Source organism: Echeneis naucrates, chromosome 23 (genome assembly GCF_900963305.1).
Source record: "Echeneis naucrates chromosome 23, fEcheNa1.1, whole genome shotgun sequence".
NCBI classification, from domain to species: Eukaryota; Metazoa; Chordata; class Actinopteri; order Carangiformes; family Echeneidae; genus Echeneis; species Echeneis naucrates.
The window spans coordinates 13322259-13344082 of NC_042533.1; the positions used below are offsets into that span (position 1 = coordinate 13322259).

At 40.8% G+C, this 21824-nt stretch overlaps 1 protein-coding gene across 4 annotated transcripts in view; it reads right to left on the reverse strand.

Annotated features, from left to right (window-relative positions):
* The window catches only part of nav3 (neuron navigator 3), a 178950-nt gene that overhangs the window by 86575 nt on the left and 70551 nt on the right, over positions 1 to 21824 (reverse strand). For all 4 annotated transcript variants that reach the window (XM_029494728.1, XM_029494731.1, XM_029494730.1 and 1 more), the window contains exons 4-6: positions 16065 to 16137; positions 10317 to 10491; positions 1814 to 1882 (exon numbers count right to left, since the gene is read on the reverse strand). In XM_029494728.1, coding sequence (XP_029350588.1) covers positions 1814 to 1882; positions 10317 to 10491; positions 16065 to 16137 — 317 coding nt within the window. The remainder of the gene's footprint in view (positions 1 to 1813; positions 1883 to 10316; positions 10492 to 16064; positions 16138 to 21824) is intronic.

The following is a 21824-nucleotide window of genomic DNA, read 5'->3' on the forward strand; positions in this document are numbered from 1 at the left end:
TACGTTTTTCCTTGACTGATGAAGCAAATTATTATGAGAGCTGCAAAAATGAATAAAAAGCTCTGCTGACACTGTGTCTCATACTCTGATGGCAAAACATCATGAAAGCCATCAAGCAACCAAAACTGTCATCTCTGATGTGTGCTTATGCCATTTCTTTATGTATGCTTTGTTTGAATGAGCAACACAGACAACTGTACTAGACAAAAGATAAAATGAATTGTAACATACAAAAACAAAAAAAACAATGCCCTGAGTTTGTTTGCAGACTTGTCAGGAATTACTGAGAAAAGGTTATAGGAGTTAAGAGTGCGGCGGTTTTGTAAAACAGAGAGGTCCTGTAGCTCAGCCTAAAAAAAGCACAGAAAGCCCTTAGTCAGGACAAATATACATCACATGGCAACAGAGGGATGTCTAGACTGTCAAAGCTCTCTGACCTCTAAGGCTATTCTTTTTCTATTTCATATGTGTGCTGTGCATTTTCATCAGCGTGTGGGCATTAAAGAGCTCTGTCTGCAGGGTGGCAGCAGCATTGAGGTTTGTTGTCAGTATAGTGAGAGGGCAGATTACCACCCATAGGGTGGGAGCTGCTGGCTGCAGCATTTCTGCCATTGCTCAGTGGCGGCTGGAGAGGAATTATTTGCCAGCATGCTGGTTTCCCACTGACTCTGAGCTGAAACAAATGCTATAAGCAGCAGACAACTGGACTTTTGGGTGTGCAAATACAAAATGTGTGTGCAGATTGGTGAGTGCGTGTCTAATATGAACACATGTGTCAAGCATGTCAGTGTATCTGTGTTGGATTGGCCACATGAGTTTCAGACATTCCAACTCCACTGGATGATGTGGGTATATAAAGCATATGTAATGTGAAAATGCCTAAATCTCACAGTCTGCACACTTACAGCTGTTTGTGTGTCTGCTCATTCACCATCTCACACATGACACCTTGGAGAAGTCGATGTCTGTGGGGGCCTGACTCAAGCTAGAGCTCACACAGTGAGAGTCACTGTAATGTCTGGTGGTTTATTTAGTAATGCATGTAGTGATGTATAACAGGGATATTACCAAAGCACACATTGCACAGTGAGGTTCTATTTGTGTAGTGATAGCCCTGGACCAAGTACAGAGATTAACAAGTTTTTGTTGTTGTTTTTTTACCAGCATGATGTAAAATAGGATGAATTTGTACTTAATTTACTGCAGTGTAGGGGCAGCACCAGATTATCTACTCTGAACATAAATTAATCTGGTGTATGTTGATGGACACTGGCCATCGTGGAACTCTGTGCTGTCTGAGTACCCTTCTTCTAATTTGGAAATTCAGCTCTTTTTTCAACTCACATACAGCTACCTAAAGTTTGTTTTATGTGTGCTGCAATTTATTTCAAATCAGACTTTGCCATTCACTGGAATTACTCTAATACCAGTACTTTGCATGACTCACATGGAAACTAAATTCTCTGACATTACCTTCACAATACTGACGGTGTAAACCTGTGAAAACATAAACAATATAATGAAGATTTATTTTTTCCCCCAGTACCTGCCAAACTATTGAATTGTTTTAACTGAAATGGTTCATTAGGCTGAATCACCTGAGAAAAATTAGAGAATATTCGAATGAACATCTGGCATATTGGGTTTCAGAGCTGTCAAGGATTCTGTGAAACACTGCTACATACTAGATCTTTAAGTGAAATACAGAATACCTATCAGCTGTTCTCCAGCACACCGTGACCTTTGACTGCTGTCCACACAGACAATATTATTCTGAAAAACAAAAGTTACACAAAGGCATTTCCATATTCACCTTGTGTTTTTCTTCTGTGGTGATCCTATTCCACTGTGGCCCGGAGGACTTGCATATCGTGCTGTGAGACTGAGGAGAAAGCACAGATGAGAGACAAGACTGTTAACACACTTAGACGAGGCATGAGAGCAGCATTTTACTGGAATTTTTCTAATCCAGACCTTAAGGGAACAATGTAAGTGAGGGAGGATTTAGATAGAGGCAGAAAGAGGCAAACAGAAAGACAAGGATGGAACCAACCAACCAAACGTTTGAGTGGAGCTCACCGGCAAGCATTTCATTTGATTTTATTTTTTTCAGAACAGCTCACACATGTTTATTACCACATGCCAATGACTAAGCCAGTAACATCCATTTATAAGGTTGCTGAGATGCAATGGCCCAAAACACTTACACAATTTTGTGGATGTACTGTTTAAAAAAAGAAATAAAAAAACCCCACAACACGCTCCACACAAAGTGGTGGCAAGAGAGGAAATAGCCAGAGCACCATTCACTGTTTATGAGCCAGTATTCACTGTTAGTCATTCAGAGACGGGAATAAACGCTGGCTGCTCCAGGTGGGCTGCTGCGTTTCTGTTTGACAGGAAGTACTGAAGCTACACAGAGAGTGTTCTATGAACAATGGGATGCCTTTAATCATCCTGTGTACACAATGACAAGTCCATGACCAGGTGGCAAGACTGTTTATTTCTCTGTGTAAATGTCTTTCTTGAAAAACACGACTCACAAAACCCACGAGTATCACAAACTACTGTACAGACTGTCTTTTAACAGCCTCAGTGTTATCCAGACATATTGTATCTTTTTAAAGCTACTATCCATAAACTCTTCCGAGAAATAGCTTTATTTTTTTTGCTGAGACACAAGTGAAAACTCATAAAGACACCCATATCATTTTAATTCCAGCCACAGCAGACAAGAGGAAGGATTTAGGCTAACTGGTCTTTAGTTGGGGAAAAATTTGCATTACCACAGAACCGGCTACTGTTGTTGTTGTTTTTTTGCTGTGTTTACAAAGACAATTTAAACATTAAGTCCACAAACAGGACACCGAATAAGTGTTAGAGCAGTGGTAGGCAACCTTTTTAAGTCCAAGATCCCTGATCCTGGCCTTGGTGAAAAGGCAATATCTACCTATTGGACTGTTTATTGAAAAAGACAGCTAACACTGGACTTCCAACATTTGGCCTTTGATTCGCCTGCACTAGAATTACATGTACTTTGGTGCAACATTCAAACTGATGCAGCCAAGAAAAGACTGTAATTCACTGACTAATCAAAAATAAAAAAAAATAAAAAATGCTAGCTCGCAAGCTCCTTCGCTTATCTGGATAGAGAGAGGCGGCTGCTAAACTTAACATCAATAACGCAGGCATCGGCTAGTTGTGTATTTCTTAAGCAATTTTTCTATTATTTTGGAGAGCTACAGGAAAAGTCTCAAAGATCTACCGGTAGATGATCGCGATCGACGGGTTGCCGACCCATGTGTTAAGAGGTTCATCCGAGCTTGGCAGCTGCAGCTAATTTGCTAACATTACAACGCATCTGAATTAATGTAGAACTTTGGATTTAGCCACTGACAGCATTAACCAACGTAATTCTCAAAGCAGTTACTGATGTATTAAGACTATTTCACTGTACAATAAAATCTCATTATTAAAAAAAATGACATTGACTAAAGGAATGAATATAGTCACCAGAAAGCTGTATGTTCAAAGGGTTGTTTTTTAACAGTTTGGTCACACACAGCAATCTTAATTAACAGAAGCTAGGCTGTTAGCTAATTTCAATGAATACAGTTTTGAGTCCTTTACTGTTGTTATCTCCAAATGAACACTTGGAGCTAGTTGTAGAATTGGACTCTACCTTTCGGCGGATGGACACAGACATGAACTTGGGCTTTCCTCTCAGTCCCTGCTGAGGATGGAGCAGTCCAGCAGCACAGCCACCTTAAAAAACTGTCCAGATACTCAGCTGGAGGACAGAGGAAGCAGCCATCTGTTTGGACGTCCTCTCTTTCTGACAACGGGGAACAACTTGTTCTCTGTTTTGTGACTGTGGGCTGCTGGTTTTGGCGTTGGTGAGTCAAAGTGCACGGCGACAATAAACCACCTATACTGGGTGTCTGAATGACGCACGCCAAGCATCCCATCTCATTTTCTGCGTCTTCCGCTCCTCAGTGTGCACTTCACTGTTGAGCATAAACAAATGCCAGCAACTCTGAAATCTGACTTTTACAGCTCAACAAATTCATGCCTTTAGCCTGACCAGAATGAATGGAACCAAGTAAGTGAAAAACACTGGAGTGGAAAGTATGAAAATAAACAGATCATTTTATGAGAGGATTCATACACCTCAAATTTACCATCAAGCAGGTTTTAAAGTTTGAAATCTATTCTTGATTAATATCAGGACGTTGCTGAGGTGATTTCAAAGAATATTATAATATATATATTATAAAAATAAATTTCCTCATTCTAGAGAATCAAAACACCCATCAGAGATTGGTGATATATTTAGTACTTTGTTCAGAGAGGGCAAAATGTAGAAGACATGTATACCAACAGGCACGCGGGCTCTCCCTATCTATAGCTCTGCCTTTAAATAATGAAACCACCTGTGATGGAGTCTAGAGCCACTCTACATTTCTAATCGACCTTGCAAGTTTTCATGCTGCAATGTTATATTAACAAGGTTTCAAGCAGGCAACCGAACACAGAGGACACAAGTCCATGTGCGTACTGAGCACCTTTGTATCGTTTTATTAATGAACTGTGAACATGGCATGGTGCTTAATGGCATCTGGCAACTAAATGTCTTCCCCTTAACTTCACAAAAATCCACTTTTCAGCATCAGCAGTGTGTTTTGTGCACTGTTAAATACCCCAAATGATACTCAGCATACAGAAAAGACAAGCTGAGACACAGATTAATGGAGCCAGCCACACTCTAAAATGCTGGTTCAGCATACTGATGGGTAAAAAAAATGTTAAGCATAAATTTATGCATCACATTCCTCTATTAGTAAAGTTTTTATCCTTTTGCTCTCCCCTACTGTTTTAGTTCTCTTTTTGGTGGAGCAAACTTTTCAGCACGGAGGAACAAATTGTCTTCAAAGTGTAGCCAATGCAGGAGCAGCCCCTATCCAACAGTAATGGGATAGTGGTGTGCATTTTCCCACCACAAGAACCGTCCCCTGCCCCGCCTCCAACTTTATATCATGTAATGAAACATGAAGGTAACATATAGAGAATCGAGGCTGAAGTGCCAACCCACAACATTTAAAGTTTTTGCAATTTGGAAGGAAAGGCACCAGAAAACACAGCAGCATCGGGGAAAGGATTTGGAGTTGGTGGTGGTACACTCTGTCGCTTTTGATTGAATACAACATGCATCAACAGTGCGTCTGTTTAATCGTCCATGACAGTGTGGCATACTTGCAGGTGATATTAGATGGCATCGCTGTCCTATTAAATTTGAGTAAGATCAGGCTGAGCTTGATTGAGGCCACAGCTCTGAGGTCATGCACAAACCGATGGGCTTTAGATTCAAGATGGTGGTGCTTAGGCCAGAGTGATGACAGCAGGTAATGAGGAGTGATGTGACCTTCACCTCCAGGGGACCCTTTCAAAGCCCAATTGGCTCCCTTCTTCTAGGGTTGTTGCTCGAATGCAGAGACACATGATGTCAGAACTCTATTTGAGCATGTGACACATTTACAGACAACATCTACTGCGCAATGTTGGTGCATGGAATTGAAGTTAAAGCTCTTGCACATATACATTGTACCAATGTTTCACCAACACCACCAACTGTTACACATGCCTGTTACAGAGATGATCCATTTCATCATGTTCTAAAATTACAGTTGGCTACAGTAGGTTTAGGGAATTAAAGGCTCTTGTTTTAAGGTCAGAGAACTATGTATTTGTAAGCAAAACTAACACCAACTGTTGGCAGGAGTCAGGAGCCACAGTGATGCATCTTCAGAGTCAAACTTAGAACTTTTGCTGTACTGTCACAATGTCACCTGTTAAAAACAGCATCAGTCAGTTGCATGAATGCAAATCTACAAGTCTATAAAAATTAAATGATGATGATGATGCCATCAGTTTTCAGTCCACAGCAAAAATGGAAAATGTATTTCTAGGTTAGTAAGTTCAACATAGATGCAAAGTGTTGAATTGTCCAGCACTCACAGGGAGTGCTGACAGTAAGACGAAAAAATTATTTCAACCAAAGTCTGTGTAAATATTTCTTGAGAAAGATAAGAAAAAAAATGTAATCCATATCTGGTAACAGCTAATAATGAAAGCTAACATAATGAATGTGTGATGTATCACAGACCTCAGTCTATTTCAATAAATGGAATCAAACTATTTACCAGTTCATGATGCCACTGAAATTAATCCATCGTCCTCATTTCACAATGTGAAAATGATGCAAGCTTGGTCCACTAGATACTTCCACACACAATGCTCAGGCTGAAACTGTACCTAGGAGAGGAGTCAGGTTTGGCCAGGCTGTTGGCTTTCCCATAAGGCAAACGGCTCTTCTTGTCGCGAGACAGGCCGGTGGGCAGGCGTGAGGAGCGCCGCACCAGGGGGTCAACTTGTTCACCCTGGGACATGGTGAGTTAAAGAGGGAGGGTTTGCGGTGCCCTGCTAGGCCCAGGCCCCCCTGCCTTCTAGAGCTCTGAAAACCTCCTGTGGCTCCGGGCTGTCGCAAGTTGTCCAATGGGGAGTTCCCCCCTCACACACGCACCCAGGCATGCACACACACATCCCATCCCATCCCCTTTCCCAGGGACACCAGTTAGGGCAGCAGGTGCTGTCTATAGAAAGCTCCCCATACCACAACTGTAGCTGTGCAGTCAGCCAAATGTGTGTGTGTGAGAGTGTGTGGGAGAGCGTGTCGCTGTGTGTGTAAATCTGTGAGAGATAATTTGATCAGTTAAAAAACTTCACATTATTCATTTAAACAGCCATTCTTCCAGCTTATCTTACATTTTATGAAGTTACTCGGACATGCTACATCTTCAGGGTCGACTGGAGCTTACAGAAATTCATCACTGTGGAAAATTAGAATTAGAAGATATTTTTCATGAATAGATTTAATTATATCTGAGTGTTTTGAATAGTGGCTGAGAAGGAAGAGGAGCTGGCACTGGGAGCCAGGTATGAAAGGTCAAACAAAAGAACATTATGCATCTTTAACACAGTTTTAAAATGACATGCTGCAAAATTAAAATTGCAGACAAAGCAAACTTTGATTTCTTGAGTACTTTGAGTTTTCATATAAACTAATATTTTATAGACTCAAGAACCAAGGCACCTCATGATGTTTGTGTGTAATGTTATGTCTTGTATGAGTTTAAGTTCTGAAATATACCATTAGATGGTTGGCATGCAGCATTTCTTTTTTTTTTTTTTTTGTTTCTTGCCTTCAAATTAACTTGCCTCTTCTCCAATACCTAGAATTCTTTTGGAAGCACTAAACTTTATGAACTTACCTAGCAGAGAAAGTTTTAAAAGAAAAGCTGTGTACCAGTTCAGGGTTAAGAAATATGGGAACAGCTGATGCACACATCGTCTTTTTACGCCATTGCATTTCGCTCTCCACTGTCTACAAAGGCTTCAAAGGGGCCACACCTTTACAGACCACATCCTCCAAAAGATTCATTAATTGAATCTGCGCACAGTCAAAGTCACCCTCCTTTTTACACACCTTCTGCTCTCCTGAGGTCCCTCTCAAACTGCATGACCTCATAATAAGTGAATATTGAATATTGAGGCATGTATGAAAAATAAATCCAATCAATGTTACTTTGAATGTCTTTGGATAATTTGTTTTGTAAGAAAAGACATTATAATGTCCAGACATTATAAACACTACATGTTTGTAACGTTAGTTAGTAACAGGCAAACTCAGAGAATGATTGGATTTGGAATTTATTGGCAGGGGATTTTACTCGACTTGATTTTGGTACCAGAACCAAAAATGAAACCAACTATGAGAGCCAACTCCAATGCATGTGTTGCCAGTTTTCGCTTAGTAAAAGAAGACTGAAACAAAACAAATCAAAGAGGAAGATCAAAAGTTGCATCACCAATAATTATACCTCTTTACATTCAGGCTTCCTGAAATAGCTTTTAAGGTTGGAAAAATACTTGTTTTCCCACATCTGTCTGGCAGAGTCATATATGTTGTGTATCAGCTTGTTCAGGCCTTTTTATTAATGTTGTAAGTGATATCTAGTGGCATAATATGTAGAAGTGAGCAAAATATTCAATTCAAGCGTGGCATCTTAATATGGCCATATAATACATACAAATCCAGTCTTTTAATAAAGAGTCATTACTGAAATTAAAATAAAGTTCATTGGGTTTAAATACTGTTTAACTTTTGCAATGTCTGACCTTAAAAGGTCTGAATGAAGTCTCCCCACACTTCTGATTTTCAGAGAGAGGCTGAATGGTCCACTTTCAGATTCGTGACTTGCTCTATCATTGACAGATATGGACTGATTCTGTGACCCCGACTGTGGCCTCACACATTCAGATGTGATGAACTAATTAGGCTGGGGCAGGAAGACATTACCAGGGCTTTGGACAGCCAGGACAGAAATCAGCCTCCAGCCTCCATTTCTCTCGACACATTCTTGTATTTGTTGATCGGCGGAAACTTCAGCTTCTGTGTGGGTTTCATGAGGGCATTTTTAAAGCAGGATGATGCAGTGATGCGCTTGAAACTTGGCTGTTAATATATGTAAGTGTTCACCACCTGTTGCTTGGTTGGCTTGTGGGGTGTTTCTGCAGGGGGGTGGGAATGGGAGGCAGCTGCGCCCTTCATAACCCTCTCACACATACACACACGATACACTGACCTCACCACCACCATTTTCTAACTCGTCCAAACACAGTACGCTAAAGCTCCCAACAATATCATCTTACTCTTATACTATCCACGCCAGTGCGGAGACCATCCGCACTTATTGGGCCGATTTTACGCACATGCACTCAAACAGACTAACACGCATGCACACATGTGAACACAAACACAAACACTAACACACACACACACCATGGCAAAACAGACCTGTAACTGGATCTAATCTGAGGGAATGCTGCTCATTCGTGGCATTTCAGGCTTTCCTTTAGATGCTACTCTAGTGTGTGCTCTGTCTATTTACATCACACAGAGACAGCTTTTAATGCTTAGCTGTATTCCAAATTAGAGTAAGATGAAGCTATTGTTCATCTTACAAATTAAATAAGTAATAATAAATGATCTGATCCTGATCCAAGACAACTCACCATACCTCATACTGAGCCCTACAACTGCAGCTTACAGTGCGTACATTTGACTTACGTTACTAGATAAACTTCCTGCTTTACATTACATGTCATGCTGCTTCGCTTAGCTCATCGTATCTTAAAGTGAAAAGTGGAAACAAGGAAACCAACTTACCAACACCTCTGAGGCTCACTAACTCGCATGTTGTCTTATGGTTTAAATATAACACACATACAGAGATGCACTATTTTAGTGTCAGGCTTCTGCTTCAATATCCAAACCCTGGTGCTAGTTATATCTTGTGTTTATGCTACGCTGAGATAAATTACCTCCTAGTTAAATATGTTATATCTCCCCAAATTATGAGCAAGAAAACTGATTACCCTATTTACTTAAATTTCAATATATTCCTGTAGACTGTGTTATTTCTATCTATTTTAAACCTTTAGTTTGCAGTGTTATATAATAATTATATAATTATATAGTTATAATTATATATATAATTACATTTTTGGCCTGGTTTTGCCCCAAAGGTAGCAAAATATGCAATTTGCTCCTCTAAATCTCCATAATTAACATGCAGTTTAATCTGTACAGTGATGCGTAAAAACAGAAAATGTGTTTGCATCTTTCCAGTAAAATAATGAACTTTAAAGTTACCTACCTGAAGCTGGATTTTGTGACCTTCTAGTTGCCTCCCTCTAATTAAGCTACCATCCTGCTACCTAATAGCTCTAGCTTTGAATTTCATGAACAAATATAAGAATTTTATGCATCTTCCAATTGATCTCTTTAGCAGAGTGTTAAAAGGCATATTTCCCCAATCCAAGGCAAGAACATTCAAAATACAACGCAACTTCTACACCCCTTGATTGTAGTCGGTCAAAATATCTATAGAAGCAGCCCTCAGAGCACTTAATGAGAAACATCTTTCATGAAGGCTGTTACTCATTCCCACTGCGAGCCAATCATATCCATCAATTTCCTGTTTACAGAAGCTCTAACTGGACCTAATTAAACACCCAAAAGTGATAAATCAGTCAACCTCTATCCCAGCAAGCGCCCTAAAATATAATTGGTTCACTAATTTAAACCAGCCATGTGAGCTTAACTCTCTGACCTCTTGGCTACCTCTGCCCTGAGTGAGACCCAAAGCAACACCAACCATATCACAACCACATGTAGCTTCCATACTGTAACTTGCCTAGACTGCATCTCTTGTGTCTTGTGGCTGCTGGCGGACGGTGCGGTGCTGCTGGTCTGCTGGCTGAGCTCCACCAGGGACTGGTAGTACTGCTGCTGCTGTTGCTGCTGCTGCTTGTAGCGTGACAGGATGAAGAAGAGGCCCAGGATGCTCTTTAGGTTGCCATTCCTGATCTCTGGAAGGGCAAATGAGAGAGAATTCATCCAGTATTTATCATTCATCATCATTGCATAAAGTGATTTACAACTTGCACCTACCTTCCAGTTATTTCCAGGGGATTAAATCTGTTTTTTTTTTTTTTTTTTTGCAAAGGAAAATCATGCAGAACGTATTTTTCTTTTGTCTAGAAAGAAAGCAGTGTACTGTGACCAAGTACTGAGTATTTTCCAGGCCATTATGTATTTCAAGCATTGTAAATTGAACATATGTTGACCTTAAAAAAAACATTGCTTGAGGATTGAGCCCAAGTGCAGCTGTAGAGTAACAAGCATTAAAGTTTTATAAGGACAATAATAAGTGAGTCTCGATATTGATTTCTTGTGTATAATTATCCAAAGTTATAGCCTTTACTATTCAGAGTCACTTACTCTGACAAGAACAAACAGTTGTCGTAGATCCAAACTAAAGCATCTGCACAGACGCATGAGCTAACACACAGCTGGGCAATTTAGGAGTGAAGCTCAGCATGGGAACTTCTGGACTGGTGTGTACCTGGCAGAGGTCTGATGTGAGGGTAAGTCTGAGGCCAAACAACCAAAAATATGCTACAGGAACTGAACTCAAAGTTCTGTTTTTACCATGAGACGAGGGATGTGTGCACTGATGGTGCTGGCACGGTGGTGTTGAAGTGGTAGTGATTTTTGCTTTACTTAAAGAAACCGCATAAATCACAATGAATAATCACACAAAACACTTTTTCAAGTGATTCTGTTGTCATAGCTGAATTTGCATGTCAGGAAGAAATTCATATTTTTTTGGATTTGCAGTAAGCTACTGTCATATCCTTTGATTGGTACCAGGTGATCATTAAGTCTCAATTTCATCTTGATGTTCTGACAAAATCAAACATGTTTAATGTTATGGTCAATCTATGCTCACATACTGTACACTATGGCATTCAAGAGGCTTTCTCCCACATGAATAAGGAAACTGCAAATTAAATGGTTGTTAGCAGGAGGCGACTTGGCTGAGGTACAGGGGATGAAACTTCATCTAATAATATTAACAATGGGTGGCACAGTGGAGCAGTGGGCAGTGGTGTTTTCATGTTTAGATTAGATTTAGAGATTTAGTTATGTTACGGAATCAGATCTCGAAGAATCTCCAGCCCTGCAGATAAAGTTTACCACTTAAATATGCTGAGTCAGCAAAAGTGAGAAAGTGCCTAAATCAGTAAGTAACTGTTACTCAGTTCATCTAAGGCAAAACAAATACATCTCTTATGGACTGTCAGCTATGATTCAGCAGTGACAGAGGACTGCTCGCTATGGCTAAGGCATCCACTTGTGAAATGGACTTTTCATATTCAACCCCTCAGTAGGAACTAGCATACATACACAGTAAGGATGGCATCAGCTGACACAGGCTTTTTAGTCCAATTTTCAATCTGTGGAGGCTTTGTTCTTTGTTCTCCATGGCTAGGCTGTGTGGTGACTGTGAAAGTTGGGAAAGATTAATCTCATGGGAGTGTTTTCCATTTTCTAACACCCAAAGGCAGTGATTTATACTGAGCCTTGGAGAGTGTCTGAACAGCAGTGTTTTCTGCTCTTTAGGGAGAAAGAGTTCTGCAGATTCAGCCAACAGAGCTGTCGTGGACTGAAAATTAGACTGATGAAGAGATATTTTGAATTATCCCAAAAGGGAAGCTGCCTTAGGGTCGGCCATAGAACAGCATCTTCTGATTTATGATTATCTTATGATTTTGAAACTTCAGCACCAAGGTGACAATAACAATCACAACATTTGACGGATATCATGTTCTTGCTGTTGAATCATATAGAATTAAGTGTTATTTGTACAGCTCATGGCGTACGTCATTTTGAAATTTCAAGTCAGTTTCATTTCATTCAATAAAAACATTCTGTCATCTGAAAATTTTGGCGTGTTTCAGTTCCCACAAAATACCAATGTGAATGAGTTGTATATTAACTGTTTTTAGGGGTTATGTGATTGTTTTGCTGCTGCAGCTTAATGTTAAAAACACAATTATCTGTGGTTGTTAAGTATGTCTACAATCTGCTGCTCCACCACATCCCAGTGCTGGCCTGATCGGTTCAGATCTGGTAACTGGGTAGGCCACTGAAGTTCACTGTAGAGTTTTGGACATTTTATATCAGCAAACCTTTGCATCTGTTGACAGCAGGAGAACTTATGCCACTCTAGAGTAGTATAGAAGAAGAAATATTTTTTCTTCTTGGCCCCTGCTCAATGAAAACGGGCCTTTTAAGTGGCTGACCATGTGTCATTCAATAGTTTTTTTCTTATTTAAAGAGGTTGGTTATTTTGTTCCATCAGTCACAGAGGAATTTTGGAGGAGGTGAAGGAAAGGTTTGAGCACAGCTTGATAATACAAAGTCAAGACAAACAGGGTGAGCACTTAAGTACGATATATTCTGTCTTTACCTTATTAATCAGCCATGCTTGTGTTCAATCCCCAGGGTCTCGCCTTACAGCTCCAGAACAGCTGGTTCTGTCATCTTTTCTGCTACTACCCTCAGCTTCTTTGCTGAAGTATGAATTAATCCCTTTGTTGGGCCTCTTTTTAATTACACGTCCCTCAATTAAGTTCTATATCAACTATTTCTTTCATGTTAGGCTTTGTTATCAAGCCCATTCTTATCCCCATACACATACATACAGCCTCAAAAGTTGAACTCGAAGCCCCGCGCTTGCCCTCACTCTAACCTCCAGGTCAGAGTGTACCTCTTGCTGACACAGCACACAGTTAAGAGGACTAATAAAAATTAGACCTACAAAAAAATTCTCCCACTGAGATCAAGAAGCAGGGACTTTATTGTGGTTAGCGGGTCATATTGTGGATTGCACGCTAGCACTGCAACCAAAAGATCCTGCTCTACTAAGGGTCCAGTTGCAGAAACTGACATTGGAAAGAAACTTTAATGACCTGCCTTAAGGACCCCTCACTGTAGCCCATTATCAACTGCAGGAAATGTATGTTTTAGAGCTTAACACCTGCTCTTTAAGGCTTGAAACTGTAGACTGAACTTCCTGTGGATAATTATCACATTTCAAGTGGTAAAACCTTTGCTGTTTTTGATATTTTTTGTGCTATGTGGTCATTTGTTAAATTCACTTTGAGTAGATTCAGTTCTTTTTCTTTACAGGCAGACCAAATCCTCTGATGGTCTACAGACAGGCTAGTGGCACAAAGTCCGCAGATCTTGTTGGAATGTTTTTAGTTTTAGAAGTATTTGATCAATACAACTGTAAGAAATAAATAAATAAATAAATAAATATGACCTGAAAATGCTGCTTGATATAAGCTAAGTGTCACTAGCATACTGTAGTTACGATGACTACTGAGAAGGAAACTCTAATAAATGTTGGAGTTTGAGGCAGAGAATCATCAAAATTATGAGGATTGATTATCTGGGAATCATTAAAGTTTCTCTGGTGGATGTTTCGATATTTTCCTGATACTTTCCAAAGTGAGGATACTGTCTATCTGCTGGTGTCAAAACATATAAAGTCAGCAATTAGGCTTCATCCTCTGTGTACCATGAATGCCTGCGGAAATGTGTTACATCATTTAATATTTAATGCTAAGAATTGGTGTCAATAGGGGTGAAAGATCTGGTGAAAAATATATGTTTCTCAACCAGAGCCTTAAACAGCAGCATTGAGAACCGGAAAACTTGGGAGACATTGTTTGACCACAATCCTGAGTTTTCATAGTCTTCTGGAGAAACACTGCTCAATGTTACTGTTTTTTGAAATCCTGTAGCATTTTCTTTTGTTGCATAGAAAAAAGCCCATGGACCTGCTTTTATTATATGCCATAACTTCCCCTGGAGGAAACATCTGCGGGGGAACCCGCACTCTTTCAACAAGATGAGTTTTTCCGGAACTCCAGTTAACAACCACCCACCAGAGAGATGCAAGGGACTTCAAGAGGTTATTACTATAAGTAAGTTCTAAGTTCCTTGATGCACATCAAACACGCCACTCTATTTTATTCCCAAACCTTGTAAAAAGAAAATAAAAGCTTCGTTTGCCAGCCAATGGAATCAAACACACCCTGGGTGCACTCAAGACATGGCCTTATGATACAGCACACTGAGAATAAGGCTGGCAAAGCCAGAGAGTGAGAAAAAGATGGACAGAGTGGAGGGCTGATGAAATGTAGCAGCAACAGAGATAGACACAGTAACCCAATAGCCCATATATTGAGAGAGCCACTTTGAAATTCCAGGCCCAGTGAGTCACTTTGCTGTTTTTAGTACGTATATGGGGGGCAACAGAATTTAGAGCTATCGGTCAGTGTGTCAGGCTGTCAGACTATTTCTGCTGGTGGAGAGGTCAAGGGCTTGTTCATCTCTTTATTGTTGAAAGGGGGGTAGATACAAGGTGAGAAACAAGCTGGAGACACTTTCTGCTGAAATAACTGACGTGTTTATTTGGGGCCTCCGAAAAAACTCCAACGAGACAGGAATTAGTTTAGGTTTTCCTTCATTTACTAAGTCAGAGTGGACTGTGCAGACAGTTCTCAATTTTCAAATTAACATTAAAACACAATAGTAGAGCAACAAATCACCAACAGATGATGTTTGCATCAACACTATTAAAATCAATATACTCCATTTTACTAATTCACAGAGTGGACACATGTTAATAGCTCCAGAAAAGCAACTGCTGAAAACAATGCATCCCAAATTAGGTTTTCAGACAAAATAAAGGATTGAGTGTTCCCTCGTGTGTTGCTGAAATTCAAATACATTGTCCTAGAGCTATAAACAGGGCTGGTTGTCTTCGCTCATTACAGTTGGACAGATGTGATTTTCACAGAAAAAAAAAAAAAATGGCCGTGGGTGTCGGAGCGTATAGGCTATAGTGCCTTGACTACTTCCTAATGTGTGGAGGGTAAGGTGTGCCAGTGCCACGTCTTTCCAGTACTTTGCATGTGGCGAAAAATTAACTGCAGTTGGATTTATTTTATTTACTCCGAGAAATACCTGAGTTCTCCCAGAGTCCAAATTACGTGTAAAACATAATCATAACGCATGGTTTGGAACTTCACTGGAATTTTAACCTTCACTGTGTGAGACAATTTTATCCTATCTTTCAGTTTGGCAAGCAGTCTTTCAGTAGAAAATACGGCTGCAGACGCGGCTGTCATATAAGCCCTGTACTGTGTACCCTGATGGTTGGGAGGCAAATCCCTCTCTGCAGTTTTTATCTTCCCACAATCCAGTTTGATGCCCTAATGACTGCCTACACTGCACAGTCAAGGCTGGGGATGGAGAAACTGTGCACCCCTGCCATGATACCAATGTGGTAAATTCCATTGCTGTGAAGTATAATAGTATGTCTTGGAAATAGGCTTTAACCAGTTGTTAGAAGATACTTGCTACTGGGAAGAAATGGAAAGCGACCCCAGGCTGGGTGGAGCCAAATTCATTTTCCAGGTCTAGAAATTAGAAATACAACAGGGACCTGCATCCTTTGCTGTTTCACTGATTCTAATAAGGTGAATCAGAACTTGAACTGAATATGGTTTAATCTTCTTACCTTCTGCTGAGAGCCCTTGTACGTTCACTCCTCTGGCGTCCAGGAAACTGAGGCAGGCGTCCACATTTTCGATCTGTTGAGGAGACGGCACACAGTCAGCACAAAGGACAGACGCTGCAAGAATGTGACGATAGTTAACATTGAATGAGCCTAAATGTCTCGGGGCAGTGGGCTCAGAGGACGGGATGATCAGTGTTATTACCCATAAAGCACATCATTGTGTGGTCATTACCCAAGCCCCACTCCCTCCCCCTGGGAGCTGGCTGTTTGACATACTGACCGCAGTGTATCGCCACCTACACAACCCAGGGCAAGTCTCCCGCACACACTCAAGGGGGCCATACACCCATGTGTACACAATGCCAGTGGGAGAAACAATTCCAACCTAATGCTTATACACATGACCAAAAACACATTAAGACACACATAGGATGCACGTTTGTAATAAACACATTCTCGCTCTTTCTCTCTCTCACACACACACACAGTTTCATTCTGTATAAATTTCATGTTCATGTACAGAGTAAGGCAGAGGGTGGAGGCGTGTGGCTCACTGAGGCCTTTAACAGCACAGTCAACAACTGTTACCTCTGCAAAATGTGAATTCAGTTTCAAAAGGGCTCAGTTATGAAGGGGATTTTGCATTCCCTAACAGTGGCTCACGGGTGGCTTCATTAACATGGAGGCGAGCCGCCAGCGCCCCTCAAGAGGTCTTTTATGACAAGGTCAAAGGTCAGAGCGCTCAGCTTCAACGCAGTGTGCCAAGGCCACACAAAGGGCAGACTGGGCTGCACAACCAGACGTCCAACAGGCAATGATGATTCATGAGCTGTAACTCCCCCTGAGCTCTGTGACACTTCCTCTCTCTCTCTCTCTCTATAATGCATGTTCACTCAGTGTGCCTGTATATCTTTATTAGAGAGATGGAGACTTATAGAACCAGGATAATGAGTCATATCTGCGCCACACAGCCCCTTTGGGTACTTGCTGATTCTTCTCTTATGGCCGCTGAGCTGAGCTCTATTCTCACTAGCTTTATAATGTGTATTTCAGTGGTATTTTATTCAACTGTAAGAATTGAATCAAGGCGCAGAGAGCCAGTGAATGTGGGTAATCAATTTATGAAGTTTCATGAGCTTAAGTTTTCTTAGCTTGTTGCAAACTATAACATAAATTTTCTGAGTGAGATCACAAGCTATTTAATTTTTAATGTTTGCACGATGAATCTGAGGTCTCTGTTCTTTATTACTCTGGAAAATTGGCTGAATTTAATCCGAGGAGAACCTCAATTGTAAAACATTTTTCGCCTTAATATTTAACCATCATAACAACTGATTTGTCTGATATTGCCAAGAAGTATTGAATTTCTGCTCAGTCATTACTAACTTCACTGGGTCATATGTAACTATAAGATTTTTGGGCATTTCATGAGTATTTCTCTTCTCTTCGATGCTGTGGAACGTTTCTGCTTCACGAGATTTCAGAGTGGTTTGATGTCATTTTTACTCCAACACATTTCCAATTACAATTCTTTGACAACCAAGAGCCAGTTCAGGTGAAACAGACCATATAAAGAAGGCGGTTGCTATTAAAGGAGTACTTTTCTATCTTCTGTCTGCCAGCTGGCAGGGTTTCTTGCCAGGACCAGGTGGTGGTGATTGTTCCTTGAAAAGAGATTTAGCCATTATTGCAATCACAAGTTATGATATGTCCTCTGAACGGTACTACAGCTTCAAGCTAAAGAAAATTAAAACCCAGTGTAAAGTTGTGCTCTACAGGTTCTGCTGGAGCTATCTCTGTGCGAGTCACTGACATGCTGAGGCGAGCTGGTTAGCATGCTAACTTCAGTAGAGGATAAATCTGGTACGGCTTAGCAATAGTTTGGTGCAGTATAGTTTAATACCTGTCCCTGTTTGCAGACATACAAACTTTGAAAAACCAATTCATGGAGATCAAAGACCGGCTACACTGAGCCACAATCAGCCCAACCATCCTCTCTTACTGCCTGTGAGCAGTTGCATGGTGGACCATATGCTTTGCTCAAGGGCACCTACAAACAGTGTCAGTCACTATTTGACCCTCAACAAACTGAGATGTGTACACCGGTTGCATTAACAGGCAACCTTATGGGGCGAATTCCATAGAGAGCTTTCCCCATCTGCCTAACACAACTCTCTTCCTCCCACTCCCGAGCACCACACATTGAGCCCCCTCATATGTGGGCACACACAGACCGACACGTGTGGCCAGGTGCTAGAAATCTTTGGTGATCCCACGTACGCTCTCAGAAGTTTGTATGTGGGGAGACATGTGCAGCGCAGCGTTTGGGAACGTTCCACACTGCATCTTTAATTAGACTGAGAAGCAGGAAAATGTGAGACATGCAGGTTCAAAAACCGGATTTGTCCTCCAAAATAAACAGCCTGCAGGTACAGATAATATGCAATCAAGAGAATTTGCATGATAACACGTTTTGCTTTTGAATTAAGGGATGAGTCAATTAGCTCAGGTTTCAAATATTTAGATCAAAAGTTTGAAAGTTTTCTGCATGTGTTCCACAGACAGGCAGCGTATTTGTGTGTGTCTGAAGGCAGGTCAAACAGCTGATAAGCTCAAACAGGAGTGAACTCATAAACACACAGTAAATCTCCTGAGTTGGAGACACATCTCTACCTTTTTTTTTTTTCTTTTTTTTTTTAATTTTAAATGCATCACTGATGGAACTTGCGCCTTCTTTCTCTGAGACCTCAAATGACAAACCAAACAAAGATTTTGAGGCTTTTAGACAAAACCACTGTTTGTTTTTAGTCGGCCCTAACTCTAAAATGACGCAAACAAGCAGAATAATGATTGAAGGCGTTGATGATGGATGGGGCATTAATGTTCCGCAGGGTTCTGGCGATGTTTAACTGCTAGTTTGGTGGGTGGTTTGGCTTTGTGGCATCCTGTAACAGCTTCTCGAGAAACCAACATAATTTATTTTTCCGATGCAAGCTGGCATCAGGCAGATCCACACGAACCATTAAAAGCAATTTGGGAAAGGGCATTTTGACGAGGAGCACTTCACCCAATCATGAAGCACTTACAGAAAGAAAAAGGGAGAAAATTTCACAGAGTGACAGGAGGGCACATGTGCGACATGCACTGCGGGAAGGAAACTTGCCACTAAGCTCAGAGGAATATTAAGGGAGAGCTGCTAAGTTTCTGCAATAATCAGTTTCAATTAAACTATGTTTCAATTACACAGCCACATTACAAATCGAAATATCACATTCCAGCTGACACAGACCGCTGAGTGGAGAACAATTTCAATTCAGATGAGGCTTACTAAGAATGAAACTGCATTTCATTGTTCAACTAGCCCCCATACAGTCTAAAGGTAGACCCTTGTGTCTGCTTTACTTATAATTCAGGTTGAGGCTTTGTATTAATGTTAAAAGCTCAAAGGTCTCAGTCCACAGAGAAATGCTCACAGCCTGTTTTCAGAAACTGAGCCTTAAAACCAGCTGTCAGGATTTCTGGAACTTTGTGATGTCACAACGTACACTGCACTTAGTCACACATACAAGGCCAGCCCACCTGGACTAATTGCACCACCAAGTTTGGTTTGTTGCTCTGCGAGTGTGTGATAACTTATAGAACCACATCTTCTCTCCAGCTTTTATAGGCGCATAGTCAGTTTTATGAACCAATCAGGAAGGATTGCAACCCATTTTTATATATAAGTGTGAACTCTGTCTTGCTCGTGATTTCCATGAATTTGCAAACAAAAATCAACTCAAACTGCTATTGACGTTCAATAAAATGGTGTCCTTATCCAAAGAACTGAGCAGCAGCAGATTGACCGGTTGTGGTTCTATTTGCAAAGAGTTAAGACAAGATAGAACTAGACAAGAGGAATTGCTTTTCCCCATTCCTCCGTTATAAGCCTGCTCTTTAGGGCATTAAATGTGAATGGAGATGACATTCAACTGTCCTTTGTGGTCAAATGATTCCTCTGTTTATATGAGTGTGCTGAGACTGAGTGAGGCCACAAAAAATGTATTTCTACAGTACTTCATTTACATCTTCCACACTAGTGAGATTTGGTGAGAAACTAAATGAGACATTGGCTACATCCACATGTTTGCAGTGTAACTTTCTCCTCTCTGTCTTCGCCTGCAGAATGTGTCCTAGGTTAACTTAGGGATTTTAAAAATGTATAAACTGATTGAGGTATGATGGGTGGAATTTGAAAGAGTTATCCCATAGATGCAACTTTCTAATACAAATGGGCCAACACCTCAATTCCCACTTCCTACGGGACAGAAAACACCCTCCTTCAAGACAGGACTGGAAAACCAAGCGTTAGCGCTTTACAGCACATGAGCACTGCTCAATAATTGATGGGTTTTACTCCAAAATGCTGCATATCCACTGGAAAATACACGCCAAATCCCTAAGTCAGTTTTTAAAAAACACAGATGACTCAAGCTTCACAAACATAGCCATTTCATAAGTACATTTTGGGATGACTCAGATGACTCCTATTGACTTTTGCCTTCTTTCTTAAAAATCTGTTCCAGTTCCCACTGATTATTCGCTGTCACTGTTTGTTAATTTCTTTCCACCCTCAGGACAACAGAACAACCGTTGGCTGGAGTGGCACCTAAATGACCAGCGGTGTAACAGACTCTCTGTATTTTTGATCTGTGCATTCAAGCGCTTACTGGCATTTACCCTGGTCTTTGTAGACACTTGTTTGGCTCAAAGCTGAAATCAGAGTCTAGTGATGAATCAGATAAATTCACACAAATCAAACGGTGATCCTTCACATACAAACCAGAGTGTCATTATTTAAAGCTTCTCTCCCAGCAGAGCAGAGTCAATACCAGCTGAAGTTTACAGAATTAGTTTTACTTCAGAGACCTCTGCATCAACGTTTGCTTCTCTCTTCCCCATGGCAGGTTGAATATGTACCTTTTGTACGTTTCAGTTCCTCTTGGCATTTCAAACCTAATGAGGCAGAGCTCATCACACACACCGGGGTGACAGACAATTGGGAATCTTTTTACAAAGAAAATATACTTTATCGGTTGCTGCTGCCAAGTTGAGCTGTTTGAAAAATTTTACGGTTTACATGTAGACAAAGCCAAATCCCTCTGCTCTTTGCAGTTGACTTACTTTGAAAATATTTCTCCCATTAAAAGCCAGAACCTGAAGGACATGTCAGCACTTTTTGACTGAGGGTTCCTTTGACTACACACACCACTTCTCTCACTGTTTGTCTTTTTGCCATCAGCCAACCCTCCTTTACCTCCAGGCAGGGGGGTGGTCTGCCACTTGTGCTTCAAACACTCCCATCTGTAAAAAACCAGTGATTCCTCTTTCTCCATGTCCGATCACTCTCAGGGCATCCACAGCAGACAGCACCTGACAGAAGATTAATCAAAACACATCAAATGGAGCCGAGTTCAGAGCAGCTGATGGGCAGAGGGAAGGCTGCGTTAAAGTAATCTGTGCTGTTTATGTCCTTTATGCGATATTAATCATGGCAGAAGTCCCAATAATCCCTCACTCTTACTGAAATCTATCACACAGCTTAGAGCTGAGCACCTCACACTGAACCTCATATATCGAGCTTACAAAGTTTGCATCCACAGCAGCCTAAATATTATGAAACTATTCACCATAAAACTTTTTCTAGCAAAAGAAAACCAAACTACAATGATTCAATTGAAGGAGCCGGCAGCTGCAGACAAAACAAGGTCTGGGCTAAGC